Source organism: Eretmochelys imbricata, chromosome 11 (genome assembly GCF_965152235.1).
Source record: "Eretmochelys imbricata isolate rEreImb1 chromosome 11, rEreImb1.hap1, whole genome shotgun sequence".
Classification (NCBI taxonomy): Eukaryota; Metazoa; Chordata; order Testudines; family Cheloniidae; genus Eretmochelys; species Eretmochelys imbricata.
Window position 1 is genome coordinate 8,395,028 of NC_135582.1, and position 14,471 is coordinate 8,409,498.

General features: G+C 41.4%; 2 protein-coding genes across 3 annotated transcripts in view; one reads left to right on the top strand and one right to left on the bottom strand.

The window, feature by feature from the left end:
• The window catches only part of EPB41L5 (erythrocyte membrane protein band 4.1 like 5), a 60,994-nt gene that overhangs the window by 35,382 nt on the left and 11,141 nt on the right, over positions 1-14,471 (top strand). For both annotated transcript variants that reach the window (XR_013347495.1, XM_077830027.1), the window contains exons 8-14: positions 3,431-3,551; positions 4,070-4,157; positions 4,821-4,909; positions 6,113-6,182; positions 7,535-7,704; positions 9,372-9,478; positions 10,276-10,303. Coding sequence is in view for 1 of the 2 variants with exons in the window: in XM_077830027.1 (XP_077686153.1) it covers positions 3,431-3,551; positions 4,070-4,157; positions 4,821-4,909; positions 6,113-6,182; positions 7,535-7,704; positions 9,372-9,478; positions 10,276-10,303 (673 nt within the window). In the remaining variant the exon portion in view is untranslated. The remainder of the gene's footprint in view (positions 1-3,430; positions 3,552-4,069; positions 4,158-4,820; positions 4,910-6,112; positions 6,183-7,534; positions 7,705-9,371; positions 9,479-10,275; positions 10,304-14,471) is intronic.
• The window catches only part of LOC144272153 (leucine-zipper-like transcriptional regulator 1), an 81,589-nt gene continuing 79,582 nt past the window's right edge, over positions 12,465-14,471 (bottom strand). Inside the window, exon 8 of the mRNA XM_077830037.1 lies at positions 12,465-12,759. Coding sequence (XP_077686163.1) covers positions 12,624-12,759 — 136 coding nt within the window. The 3' untranslated portion in view covers positions 12,465-12,623. The remainder of the gene's footprint in view (positions 12,760-14,471) is intronic.

The window sequence follows — 14,471 nt, forward strand, 5'->3', positions numbered from 1 at the left end:
CGGGCAGGCTCAGGCTTCGGTCTTCCCTCCTGGGGTCGTGTAGTAACTTTTGTTGTCAGAAGGGGGTTGCAGTGCAATGAAGTTTGAGAATCCCAGTATAGATAATCATAGAATCATAGAATATCAGGGTTGGAAGGGACCTCAGGAGGTCATCTAGTCCAACCCCCTGCTCAAAGCAGGACCAATCCCCAACTAAATCATCCCAGCCAGGGCTTTGTAAGCCTGACCTTAAAAACTTCTAGGGAAGGAGATCCCACCACCTCCCTAGGTAACGCATTCCAGTGCTTCACCATCCTCCTAGTGAAAAAGTTTTTCCTAATATCCAACCTAAACCTCCCCCACTGCAACTTGAGACCATTACTCCTCATTCTGTCATCTGCTACCACTGAGAACAGTCTAGATCCATCCTCTTTGGAACCCCCTTTCAGGTAGTTGAAAGTAGCTATCAAATCCCCCCTCATTCTTTTCTTCTGCAGACTAAACAATCCCAGTTTCCTCAGCCTCTCCTCATAAGTCATGTGTTCCAGTCCCCTAATCATTTTTGTTGCCCTCCGCTGGACGTTTTCTAATTATTTCGCATCCTTCTTGTAGTGTGGAGCCCAAAACTGGACACAGTATTCCAGATAAGGCCTCACCAACGTCGAATAGAGGGGAACGATCACGTCCCTCGATCTGCTGGCAATGCCCCTACTTATACATCCCAAAATGCCATTGGCCTTCTTGGCAACAAGGGCACACTGTTGGCTCATATCCAGCTTCTCGTCCACTGTAACCTCTAGGTCCTTTTATGCAGAACTGTTGCCTAGCCATTCGGTCCCTAGTCTGTAGCAGTGCACTGGATTCTTCCATCCTAAGTGCAGGACTCTGCACTTGTCCTTGTTGAACCTCATCAGATTTCTTTTGGCCCAATCCTCTAATTTGTCTAGGACCCTCTGTATCCTATCCCTACCTTCCAGCATATCTGCCACTCCTCCCAGTTCAGTGTCATCTGCAGACTTGCTGAGGGTGCAGTCCACGCCATCCTCCAGATCATTAATGAAGATATTGAACAAAACCGTCCCCAGGACCGACCTATTGATACCGGCTGCCAACTCGACAAGGAGCCATTAATCACTACCCGTTGAGTCTGACGATCTAGCCAGCTTTCTGTCCACCTTATAGTCCATTCACCCAGCCCATACTTCTTTAACTTGCTGGCAAGAATAGTGTGGGAGACGGTGTCAAAAGCTTTGCTAAAGTCAAGGGATAACACGTCCACTGCTTTCCCCTCATCCACAGAGCCAGTTATCTCGTCATAGAAGGCAATTAGGTTAGTCAGGCATGACTTGCCCTTGGTGAATCCATGCTGACTGTTCCTGATCACTTTCCTCTCCTCTAAGTGCTTCAGAATTGATTCCTTGAGGACCTGCTCCATGATTTTTCCAGGGACTGAGGTGAGGCTGACTGGCCTGTAGTTCCCCAAATCGTCCTCCTTCCCTTTTTTAAAAATGGGCACTACATTAGCCTTTTTCCAGTCATCCGGGACCTCCCCCGATCGCCATGAGTTTTCAAAGATAATGGCCAATGGCTCTGCAATCACATCCGCCAACTCCTTTAGCACTCTCGGATGCAGTGCATATAGTTGTGCTCGTCCAGCTTTTCTAAATAGTCCCGAACCACTTCTTTCTTCACAGAGGGCTGGTCACCTCCTCCCCATGCTGTGCTGCCCAGTGCAGTAGCCTGTGAGCTGACCTTGTTCGTGAAGACGGAGGCAAATAAAAGCATTGAGTACATTAGTTTTTTCCACATCCTCTGTCACTAGGTTGCCTCCTTCATTCATTAAGGGGCCCACGCTTTCCTTGACTTTCAGAGCCAGTAGTTAAGGTAGGGAAACTTGTTGTAGAGAAATCTGTTGCTTTTCCCTTGATATTAAACAGTTTGAATGCATCCCGTTCTGAGAGATACTGGCATTGATAAATGCGTTTGATCTAATAGTGCAGTAGATCAAGTGTTTAGAAATGCAGGGTGAACTTAATAGGTCATGTACCCTATTCTTAAATATTGGCATTTCCTTTCTACTTTCAGATCTGTTCTTAATTCCACAGTGAGTTCTTTAGCAGTGCTTTAATCTTACTGTCTGGTTGGCAGCTGAGCAGGTTTTATTTAAATCAGCTGGAACCTAAGCAGGCTTTGACAACATTCCTTTCAACAGAGGCAGGTGGCATAGTGGGAGTAAATTACTGTAGATCTACAGACTTCCTCTGTGTCAAAGTATTTTTTTAAGTGTATAAAAAGGCTATTTAAAGGTTTTGTGTTCAGAACTCCAAGAAATAAATTTGTGTATAGTAAATACAACAAAATATTTAATGAACTCAATTTTTGCACCTTTTAAATATTTTATATATTTAATTGGCTTTTCCATTTTGTTTTCCAAAAAGTTTTTCCCTTTATTTTTGTACAAAAAACTTGCACTTTTCAAGCAGGTCAGTTTCTTGCTTGCACTTTTGACCAGAACTTGGGGGCCCAAAATTAGGTTCCTGATTCTCAAAGGTGAGTGAAGCACCAACTACTCTCTTGAAGTCACTGGAGGTGGTGACTGAAAATGAGACCATGTTAATTTAGGTTTCTAATTACAGATATAAGCACTCTTCTTTAGGCAACTGTGTTTGAAAAAGGTTGGCCTTTAAGTGTTAGCAGCCGTGGAAAAAGGAGCCAGTTCTCTGATGTTGCGCAGCCATTGTGACACTAGTGTGCTTACACTGATGGAAAGAGGAAAAATAGTTTCTCTCCCCTACTCTTGCCTTTGCATCCCTAAGTTATTTTTTTGCAGAGAGATCTGTAGTCATAGCTGGTTGAAAAATATTAAAACTGTTTTGGGGGAAATTTTGAAACTTTCCTTTCTACAGGATTCAAAATGGGTACATTTTTCTTGAAAGTTTTACATTTTTTCTCTATTTCTTTTTTTTTTTAAGTCAACAATTTTTACTGAAATACTGCTTGGTAACTATTTAAAAACTATTTTGATGAAAATGTTTCAAGAGATTCCAAGATCTTGACAATTCAAAGATGTTGACAATTTTTCATGAAAAGTTCCATTTTATTAAAAAAAAAGGAAAAAAAAAAAAAGAGAAGAAAATTTTGCTGGAAAACTTCTTGCGGGAAAAATTTTGAGAAGCTGTACTAACAGTATTTCATCAGCAGATGCAGAAGTTCTGTACAGAGCTTAGGCTGAAGGGCCGTTTGTCAGTGTCTGCAGTTTCCACATGAAAACAGGTAGAAACAGTAAATATGGGGGGTAGGGAGTGGGAGAAGTTTTGAGTCTCGAACACTTAACAAAGTAAACAAATCATGGTAGACATTTCAGCTCAAGCCAGTTCTTGTTACAGCTATTTCCTTTAAGCTAGGATTTATCTTGAATGGAATGTCACTTGACAGAGTTCTTTCTTTGTAGCTGAACTTGGAGACTATGATCCTGCTGAACATATTCCTGACCTGGTGTCTGAGTTCAGGTTTATGCCCACTCAAACTGAAGAGATGGAACTGGCCATTTTTGAGAAGTGGAAGGAATACAGGTACTTTAGCCTCCTGATCCATGCTTGCCAAATCAACTTTCTGACTCTTCCATTGGTAAAGCATATGCAAATGATGCAGTGGGGATGATGCTGACATTTCTATGTGGTCTTTCACCCAGATATAATCGTAATGTGATTCCATCATAGAACATGAGAAACCAAATCTAACAGTTCTTGGCTGAGAATGTAACATGAAAACTGATATTTTTACATGTCTGCCTCTTCAATGCAGGGTGAAATTCTAGTCCTGTCAATGAATGGTAAAATTCCACAGTTTCAGTGAAATCATTAATTTGTCTAATCTTGCAATGCAATGCTTTTTGCAACAATCAGCGTTTCAGATTTAAATTTGCAAAGGTGGCCTTGGTGCTCATGTAAACTTTGAGAGAGCCAGCAATGTTTGCTTTTTGCAGTCCCACAGACATCAGTTTTTCCCCTCTTTCTCCATATGCTAGTTTTTCTTTTCATTGCTCGTAGTTTTACAGGATTCTGTTTAACTTTAAAAAAATTTATTTCAGGGGGCAAACACCAGCCCAAGCTGAAACTAACTATTTGAACAAAGCTAAGTGGCTGGAAATGTATGGGGTGGACATGCACATAGTCAAGGTAAGTTTGCCCACAAGGTGATGACCTCTTTGGAAACGGTTATTCTTACAGACCAAATGTTCCAAGTATTGTGCAAAGCTAAAAGTGCTGTATAGGAAAGGAAAACAAATGAGATTAAGGTAATAATATGGTGCTTTTCTAAAATGTTTAGTACTTAGGCTGGTTATGCGTAATCACTTGGTACGAACTAATTTGTGTATGCTTCTGGAGGCTGTAATTTTAATCTATCTATATTTATATTGTGTTTTAAACATGTGATAGGCGCTGCAGATTTCAGTCAGCCTGAAGCCTACGTGAAAATCATAGTAAATTAAATCAAAATTGGACTGGGATTTAATCTGGTATCAATTCACAATTGTCTATAGAGAGACTAAATAGATTGTAAAGGAAGAACGGTAGAGAATAACACAAGAAGGGTCTTTAGCCCATAAGCATATAAAGAAACCCTTTCTTCTCCTTCCTTCTTTATCCTGATCTCTCCAAAGAGTTGTGGAGTAGCATAAGCTATTCAGGAGGCTTTTTAGAGAGTTTTGTTATTGTAATAAAATAACAAATAGTATTTAACCTTAACAATGAAGGATGGGATACATTGGAATGATTTATACATACATGGGATCCTACACGTGGAACTCAACACAACCTGTTTTGGTCTGTGATACTTAGGCAAGGGACGGCAATGATTACAGCCTTGGACTGACCCCGACGGGAGTTCTGGTCTTTGAAGGCGACACCAAGATTGGTTTGTTTTTCTGGTGAGATTGAAAGACTTAAGACTGTGCATTGTAAAATACCTAACTCTTTTACACTAGCCAAGAATTCTTGAACATCACAGTGTCTGAGACCATTAGTCAATATTAGTAATCTGCAAAATACTCCATAGCTTAAAATTATGGGTTTTTTTCAGTGTCCAAAACGTTATCTTCCTTGGTTAGTGTCCTTGACAAATACGTGAATGGTTTTTGTGTGCTTTCATCTCTCTTCCGTACAGCAGTGCTAAATACATACACAATGAAGCCCGTACAGCATCACTAATAATATCAAGTATGCTTTCCCAGGTTGTCATGCTGCTTTATTGGATTCGTTGTGTATGTGTGTAGTACTGGATATGTGGGGGAGAGGGGAAAGCATTCAACCAGTCAAGTTGGTATCTTGGCCAAATGTTTTCTTTTTTGTGAGGAGGTGTGGGTATTGGAATCCTTTGAGTGCAAAACACCATCCAGGTGGTTTCTGCCTTTTTTTGGAAATGACCCCTTTCTGTCCCACACTTACCACAGAAATGCATTCAGGCCTAGATAAAAGCACATAACCATATAATGTAGTAAAGAGTATGAAAATGCTTACCAACACCTGCAGTTCCCTTCTGCAGGCTTTTGAGGGGGTAACACCAGTTTGTTGGAGGTATTTGTAGCAGTTCCATAGGACTTGTACAGTTGCATATGGTTAAAAAGCAGGCAGAAAGATGGGGAACCCACTTTGAGATTTGGGTCTAGGCTTAAGCAAGGTTTAAGGGTCCAAAGTTATTTTCCCTGGTCCCTGTTTCTCATGCTTATTCCCATGCTGGCAAGGTATGGGTAGGGGGGTGGTCAGGCAGGTTTGTTTGATTGGATCCAATCTAATTGTATAAAACACAGTTTGCCTTAATTATCATCTCCCTGCCCAGAAATAATAGACTGTACTGATGTCAGCTAAAAATCCATTTTAAGACCCCCAATAGAAGCTTCATCTTTTTAAAAGTTGCTATAGTTTTTGAAATCTCTTCAAGTCATAACTTCTTAATGACAATTTCTTAATACACCGGCTAATACATACCTCATTGGGATGTTTGTTGTAGGACCTCAGTCTGTTTATATTAGCTTTTAAAATGGGTGAGTTCTAGAGCAGAACATTGAATATAACTCTTCTCTATGGACCAACAAAGATGTGTTTACACATTTCTTTTCTTCTTCATCTGACAGGCCAAAGATAACCAGACTGGACTTCAAGAAGAACAAATTAACACTAGTTGTTGTTGAAGATGATGAGCAGGTAGTTAAAATGTGCTGTTAGCTCTTTTAGCTGCTGTGTAACTAAGATTCACGGGCACTAGTTAGTTACTCCTGCTCTCATTTCACACTTAAGTTTGCAGGAGTAACATGGCCGCATTGGAGTGTTTTTAGTTGTGACTTCTTGGGGGCAGTGAATTTACATGTAAAAGAAATTTAGCAATGTCTGATTTGCTTTGTATTCTCAGCTTTTAAAAGGGCAATGTCTTGTTTAACTAGTATGGGCCAGAGAATTTGGAAAGAGCAAGTGTACTTTGGTGTGTTATGTAAGAAAGCTAATAAAGGTAGGTAGTGTAAATGCCACGCAGTTGGAACTCATTCCTTAAACAGATGACAGAAATGCCCCCAGGAGGAGAAATTGCTCTGAGTTGAGCAGATTATAAAAAAGCGAGGATTGGTAACACAGGGAGGTGGATCTGATTTGGAACAAGAACAAGGAAGTCTGCCACAGAGACAAGTACCTTTATGTTGTAATATTCCCATCAGTCCACATTTGTTCTGAGCTTGGCCTCCTAGGGTATGGCCACACAAAGATAAAAAAACCTGCGGCTGGCCTGGGTCAGCTGACTTGAGCTTGCAGGGCTAAAAATTGCTGTGTACACGTTCAGGCTTAGACCCGAGCTCTGGGATCCTGTGAGGATGGAGGGTCCTAGAGCTCAGGCTCCAGCCTGAGCCCAAATGTCTATATAGTGATTTTTAGCCCTGCAGCTCAAGCCCCATGAGCCCGAGTCATGACCTAGGCTAGTTGCCGCCATATTGTGGGTCTCTTATCCCTGTGTGACATTTTTCATCCGGCTTATCTACAAATCAGTTTATGTAGGATCTTTTTTGAGTGCAAAGTTGCTAACATACATTTTAATAAACAGTTTCAATGCCGCTGCCCCACAGCCACATACTCTAATGTGTATACATTTGGGCAGGCCAGTTTGGACAGTGACTCTTTTAAGATGCCTCACGTGTAGTGAATGCATTGTAGTTACAGTGCTATTTGCTAACTAGTCAAAAGCAAATCTTAGCTGGTGTTGGTGATGCCCTGATGTGTTGTCCTAACACAGAGCCATCCTGGTTTTAACAAGTATATTTAATCATTAATTTATTCCACAAAAAATAAATGGCCAAATCCAGTTGTTCCTGGAGTCAAAAATACTGAATATTCTCTCTAGCAATTCCACTTGTATTTGGCGTATTTCATCCATCTATTCTCAGGCAGAGATGAAGTGGGGGAGATTTTTCACCACAGATGAATATAAATTTTATTGAGCATTCATTAAATTGTGGGGAACTCTGACTCGTTCGAGGCTGTTTGAATTCATGGTGTATTTTATGTGCTTTAAGGGGAAGGAGCAGGAGCACACTTTTGTGTTTAGGCTGGATCACCCCAAAGCCTGCAAACACTTGTGGAAGTGTGCAGTGGAACATCATGCTTTCTTCCGCCTCAGGGGACCCGTCCAAAAAGGCTCAAGCCGATCAAGCTTCATTCGGCTGGGATCACGGTTCAGATACAGGTCAGAGTCATTTCTCATTCGCTGTCTCTTCTCTCCCCATTTCCAGTCCCTTGGGTAATGCACAAGCGAGGAAAGTGGTATCCAGTTTCTATAGTGTCCAGAAGATTGAATGTCACAAACTGCATTTAGATAAATTATTTAAATTAGGCTGTTAAACTGGCCAAAATAATGCACAATCTTTAATAAACAACCCTTTCCAGATTTGCGAACTGAACTTAAGCTTTTTCTGATCTGTGCACTAAAATGTACTAGGGGCAGTTTCCCAAAGTCAACAGGTTGTCCTGTTTCTTACATACAGTACATTATACCTGTGCTCTGTAGACTACCCTGGCTTCCCATTTACTTCCAGGTACAGTTCAAGTGGTTGATTTTGATTCATGAAGCCCTGCAGTTTTGGTTCTGGTTGAGAGTCCACTTCATGTTCCATAAGGTGCATTTAACTGACACACTCTAGACTTTACACATTTGATGGCAGAGCAAGGCTTGTGACTCTGGAATTCATATTATTTGTGTTGCGGCAGTGCCCAGAAAGCCCAATTGGAATCAGGGCCCCGCTGTTTCAGACACTGCATAATCATATAACGAGGTCTCATCTTTGTCCCAAAGACACACTGTAAGACACTTGGTCTTTTACCTATGGGGTTGATTTGCTAGGGGAGGCAGATTTAGTTTACTATGTTTGGGATTTTTTTTTAAGTTCTCTTTTTTGGGCCCTGGGTCAATTAAGCTGTTATCATTTTGCTTTATTGATCACATGAAGTCCATCTGCATACACATTGTGAAAAGTGCATTTTATAAATAGAAAAATATAATAAATATAGACATTATCATCATTTGTAAAGGGTATGAGGGTCACTTTAAGGACATTGTCAAATGGAAGTAGGTAATTTACTTGCACATCTCTGGAAAGCATAATCTGCAGTTCGGGCAGAACCCCTAGCAAATGTAATAGGGCTATTAAAGAAGTGAATGTAGGGCATGTTGAAAACATTGTCTTGTCAGCTCCGGAGAATGAAGTGACTTACATCTACAGAACAGGTGAAGTACAAGCAGTGACAATGCAAACTCACCACATGCTACCTTGCTGGAGCATGCTGGTTGTTCAGCTGCTTACCAATCCTTGGTCTGTCTGCTAGGCAAAGGAGCTGGAGATGGAGGCTCTGTATCCAAAGCCCATGAGCCCTCAGGTTCCTCTTTAGGTAAGAAGACCTGTCTTGAGAAAACAGCATAGGATTGGGAGTCAGAGCATCAAAGTTCTAATTTCTAGGTCTGTTCTAGTCTTCCTATATGATACTGGCTGAGTCTCTTGGGCTCTGATTTTTTCAAAAAGTGCACACAGTTACCATGATTGCGTGTTTAAAATGACAAAGTGTGTATTTTGAGGAATTTAACCCTTAAGGAATTATTGCTTCAGTTTCTGCTTCTGCAAATGGGGATAATATCTCCCTCAGCAGAGATTAAAATATTTGCAAAGTTCCTGAGTCCTTCTGATGAAAGGCACCATAGAAGCATAAAGTTGTTTGTCTTAGCAAGGTAGGATTGCTGAGCCATAAAGCAAACACCTACAAGTAAGTCAGACAAGGTATTTTGTCCCAGTTATGCCTATATTCTGCCTTTGTAAACAAGTGCTTAGTCCCATCGTTGTGTACCTTAACTTTCACTTTTAGTGGGAAAACAGAATACCAGACAACCAAGACCAACAAAGCCAGAAGATCAGCGTCCTTTGAAAGGAGGCCCAGCAAGCGATATTCAAGGAGAACGCTACAAATGAAAGGTAAACTGTCACCACACATTGTAGGCAGCACGGCCCACAATGAGACTCAGATAGAGTAACATCTTGTGCTGATTCTAGACAGGAGTTCTTGTGTGGATGTTTCTCCTCATCTTGGATGATGATTTTTATAATGATCCATCTTTCCTTTGAGTCATTGCTCTTGGGACATATTTGCAACACAGTGTGCTTAACAAACTGGGTGACTTCAAGTTGTCTTTGACATTTTGTGAGGTTGCCTAACAGCTAAGTCACCTATGAATACTGTAAGATGTTTATAGAGAAAAATAATTGGTCTAATAAGTAAAGAATTAACCAATATATGAGCATGATCCTTCATTGAATCCCTTTGCTGTCTGTCTGTACTTTCTGTGTCAGCTTAAAACTCCCCATCCTTGCAAGACCTTGAACAACTCTTCCCCTGCTTGCATCTCAGCCATTGTCCCACCTTGTGACCGACATGCTGCCAGTTTTTCTTGCCTTGATATTCCCTTTGTCTCCTTCTCTCACTCTTGCTTATGCCTGGAATGACCTTCATGTCTGCTTTCAGATCCCTTCATAAATCCTAGTCTCCAGTTTAAAAATGTGTTCTTCGTGCTTCATACGTATTTGCTTTGCAACTCCTTATTTGCGGTCACTCTAGTCTTTTCCTGTGTTTGTTTAATTTAGGTTGTAAGCTCTTTGGGGGAAGATATCTTATTTTTAAGTGTCATGGATATTTATTTATGGTGCTGTATAAATACTAACAGAATGAATGCAAATTTAAATTTGTAATCGATCTTGTCTGGACTTTTTTGCAGCAAACGTGGCTAAACTTGAAGAAACAAGGTAGGAGACATTCTGCTATTTAATTTCCTTTCGGTTCAGTCTGTATTTAGTTACGTGTGTGTATGGAGGCAGGTTATAAGGTTAGTTCAGATCTAAAGGAGCACTATTAATTTAGCTTTTAAGACCAGAAGGAACCATTTGATCATCTAGCCTGACCTCCTGAATAACACAGGCCACAGTGAAAGTTGCTTTTTCAGTTTGGGTAGGTCCTTCCTATTTTTCAGTGGAGAGCTGCTGGTTTTAGGTGATGCTGTCTCAGTGGAGGATATTGCCAAGAATGCATCCTAGCAAGCAAAAATACTTTTGAATTCTGGGGAAGTGGGTTTATGACTAACTCCAGTCCTGACTTGCTTTCAAATGTTGGTGAGGAGGATAGCAGGATTTTTCTGTTGTGCCGTGAGAGAATCAAGCAGACAGGAATAAGAGGAGTTCTTCTTGCTGATGTGTCTCTACTACAATGATGCAATTGAAATACAAAGCTTGTGGAATTTACGAGTGGGGAGGAATACTGTAGAACTAGACACTTCCACCAAAATTATTCTCTTCATTTTTACACTTATGCCTTGACCTATAATAATAATCAGTAGGGAGAGTGCCCAACGTTTTAGGAGTGAGTCTGTAATTTTCCTTCTGCATTTGTGCAGCACCTAGCCCAGTGGAATCCTGGTCAATGTCTGAGCCTCCTAAGTACTACTGCAATACAAACAATAAGTAATATTCTCCAGTTACCAATTCTCTTTCTAAACCTTAGAAATCAACCCGTTTACTTACTTCACATTCCTCCTCTTCCTTCTTGAAAGAGGTCTTCCAGGATTATATTATCATTGTTGTAGCAAAGTGCTTCTCTAAAGCTTGTACCACTGTAGTATCTGTGCTCTTTTCACATAAATGTTCACATCCACAAGGAACAGCTCTCCTTTTCAGCCCTCAGATCCTAGTAACTTGTAGAGTCATATTCCAAATGCAGTTGGGGCAACCCCCTCAATGCCTACCCAGAGGAGTTGTACTCGGCTGGTTCTCGCCTCTCTCCCTTGCATCTCCAAGTCCTAGCATAGAAGGCCCTCCTGTTGAGGGCCTGCATGTTGCTCTCTGTCAGCCAGAAAGGGTCACAAGGAAAGCCCTGTGAGACACAACCCTCGGTTTTCCCACCCCCGCTCCCCAAGCACAGCACTTCTGGGGAGCCTGTAGCCCTTGCTGGATCAAGGGATCAAATTCTGTGCCAGATTAATGTATGTACTTGATCCAGCAAGGGCTAGAAGCTCCCCAGAAGTGCTGTGCTCGGGGAGCATGGGTTGGAAACAAGAGGCTGTGCCTCCTATGTCTTATCCTTCACCTCTATTTGTATGTAGTGCTGCAACTGTGCCGCCCTCTACAGCAGTTATCCATCTGGCCGAGAGTATAACTCACCTAGGGAAATGCTGTGGGTTGCAGCAGCAGAAAATTCCATAGTGGGCTTGGAAATAAGTAAGATTCCCATAGCACCTTGCCCAGCTTATGCTTTTGTTGTGCTATAGAGTTGTACATCCTGAAGAGTCCTGAGTGGAAGCCATTTCATGATGTTGAAGGGTTCAGGGTGCAATCCAGGGCAGTGAGGGGTTCTAAGTGTGGGTGCCTCAAATGCTTTGCTACTGTAACACCTTGCCTGGGACGTTCACTGTCAGCAGCAAGCATGCAGGTCACACCCCTGAGTGTCTGTGTATAACTATAGTCCTGGTCCAACAACTCTGATCCCAGCAGCTGGCCAGCAACACATCATTCACACTTCCTGGTCTCTACCAGCATTTGTTAGAACCAGCAAGATGATTCCAGCACACTCTGTCCCAAATTTTCCCAACACTGTGCTCTGAAATGTCCAGCCCTCTCCTGGATAGTTCAGAAGAAAAATAAGGTTTGTTTATTCCTCTAAGGGCACAAAAGCACATCACAGAGTATTAACTTAACTGAGGTAAATACACCATTCCAATTAAACACAGCACTGAGTTGCTTTATAGTAAAAATAAATCAAGTTTACACACAGTAGGACATAGGTTAAGTGTTGACAGGTAAAAGGAATAAAGTTAGAAAGGGTTACAAGCAAATAAAAGTGAAAACACACATCTAAAAGTCTAAAACTTAATCTAGCAAAGTGTAGGCGTTGTTTGCGATGGTTTCTCGCCTGTATTCAGTTTCCAGAGACTTCAGTCACTATCTCGCCCCTTGATTGAAGGACCCATCTTTCTCAGTTTGTAAGAGCTCTGTTCCATTTTGTCTGTCAAGTGATGGATGCCAAAAATGGCATCTGTCTGCTTATATCTACTTTGTTACAAGAGGCAGGGTGACTTTATGCTGTTTTTCCCTTCCCGTGGCCTTTCCACCTCTCTGTATGTAAGTAGGGCTTCCACTGTTTTGATTCCACCATGCTGAATTTACATAGGAGACAGGTGAATAGCTGCCTTCTCTCCTGTCTGGGAGGGAACCTGTTTGGCCACAGACAGTAAAGCACAATATCATTACGTATCCATATTTCCTTATATAATGTTAATGCACACATTTCACAATGATATTAATTACCAGTGTGTAATTGCATTCCAGAAAAGTCGTCACTCTCTATGCACTTTTTTATAACACCATAATATTGTATACAATCAATTGATTCAATTGCTTATCAGTTGAGGTTCAGCTCCCTGCCCCCCACCTCCCATCTTTGTACACCAATAAGTCTTTGAAATTGATTTTTCTGAGGGTTACGCTCAAAGTATAATTTATTCAAGTTGTGAGGATGCTGACATGGAGTCTGGTGGTGAAGGAAGCTCCATGCTCTTTCTTACCCCACTCAGTTAGCTTAATAGCTTTGTTTACCTAATATGTAAAAAAAAAAAAAAAAAAAGACTTTGTCTTTGCCTGAAGATCGGGCTGGTCTGAGAATCAAATACACGTTCCTTTGTTTAAGTGAGACCTGTTTACCAGCTCCCTCTGATATGCCTAATTTAAACACACTTTAGTCATAATTCCAACATGCAGCCGTAACTCTTAATACAAATCATGTACATACATTATGCAAGCATATAAATGATCAGTGAGTTATTTGTTTTCAGATGATACCTCACAAGGCATATTTTGTACAAAGATCAGTACACTAGTGTGTAGGGTGTGAATATTGGGGTTCTTAAGGTCACACATGCTTATAAAGACAAGCTAACCCACTCAAACACCCCAGTGTACTTGCACTCCACTGCCCATGGTACATAGGCCTGGATGTTTTCCAGTGTGAGGCTGGCAGATCATTCTTCTCCCACAGTGCCTTCTCTATAATGACATTCCATAGGGGCTTCATCTATTTCCAGAGCCAAAATCATATTCCTTTCGAGGCTGACTAGATTATAACAACAAGCTATTGGCTCTTCCTCCATGAGCCCAGGGGGAATTAGGTTTGTTTAGCTCATTGAATTTAATGTTTCAGAGTAACTGGACTGGCCTCGTTTTTCTTTGATGTGTTTCTTCCTGTTCCTGGACGTTCTCCCCTCCTTTATAGTTGGGTTTTCATTTAGTAACTCCATGCGAATCCAGCTCATTAGGTGGAGCTAGCAGTGGGGGCTGGGTGGGAGAGCGGAGAAGAGAAACCAAGGTGAATGGTGTCACTTCCCTGGCCTGTCTGATTGCCACCCATTAACTGGCGCCAAAGAAGCCAGATTGAAAATCCCCTGGTTGAAGTAATACATAAGATTTAAAAACATAATAAAACTCTCAGTAGGTTGTTTTGTTGTGGGCTGTTTTTTATTCTCTGCCATTCAGTAATCACTGATGCAAAGGGATATTTGATCTGGCAATTTCTGTGGGTAGAGGCAGATGAAATTTAAAAGCAGTAAAAGTGCAAATGCATGCTGTGGCGGGGAAGCTAAAAGAAAACAGGTTGGAGGTAAGATTGGGAGAGTAGGAAGAGTTTGTAAGATGAATTTGTATTGGAGAAAGGATAGGCAGTGTTTTGAGTAAACTATAGGTTACAGCAAGGAGGAAGTTTTTTTGAGGTGAGACTTGAATGGTATGAAGGAAGAGCCCTACACCAGTGGTTCTCAAGCAGCGGTACATGTACCCCGGGGATTATGCAGAGGTCTTCCAGGAGTATGTCAACTCATCTAGATCACTGTTTTTGAACGTGGGAGTTGCTGGATGGGCTTGGAGGGGGGAGGGA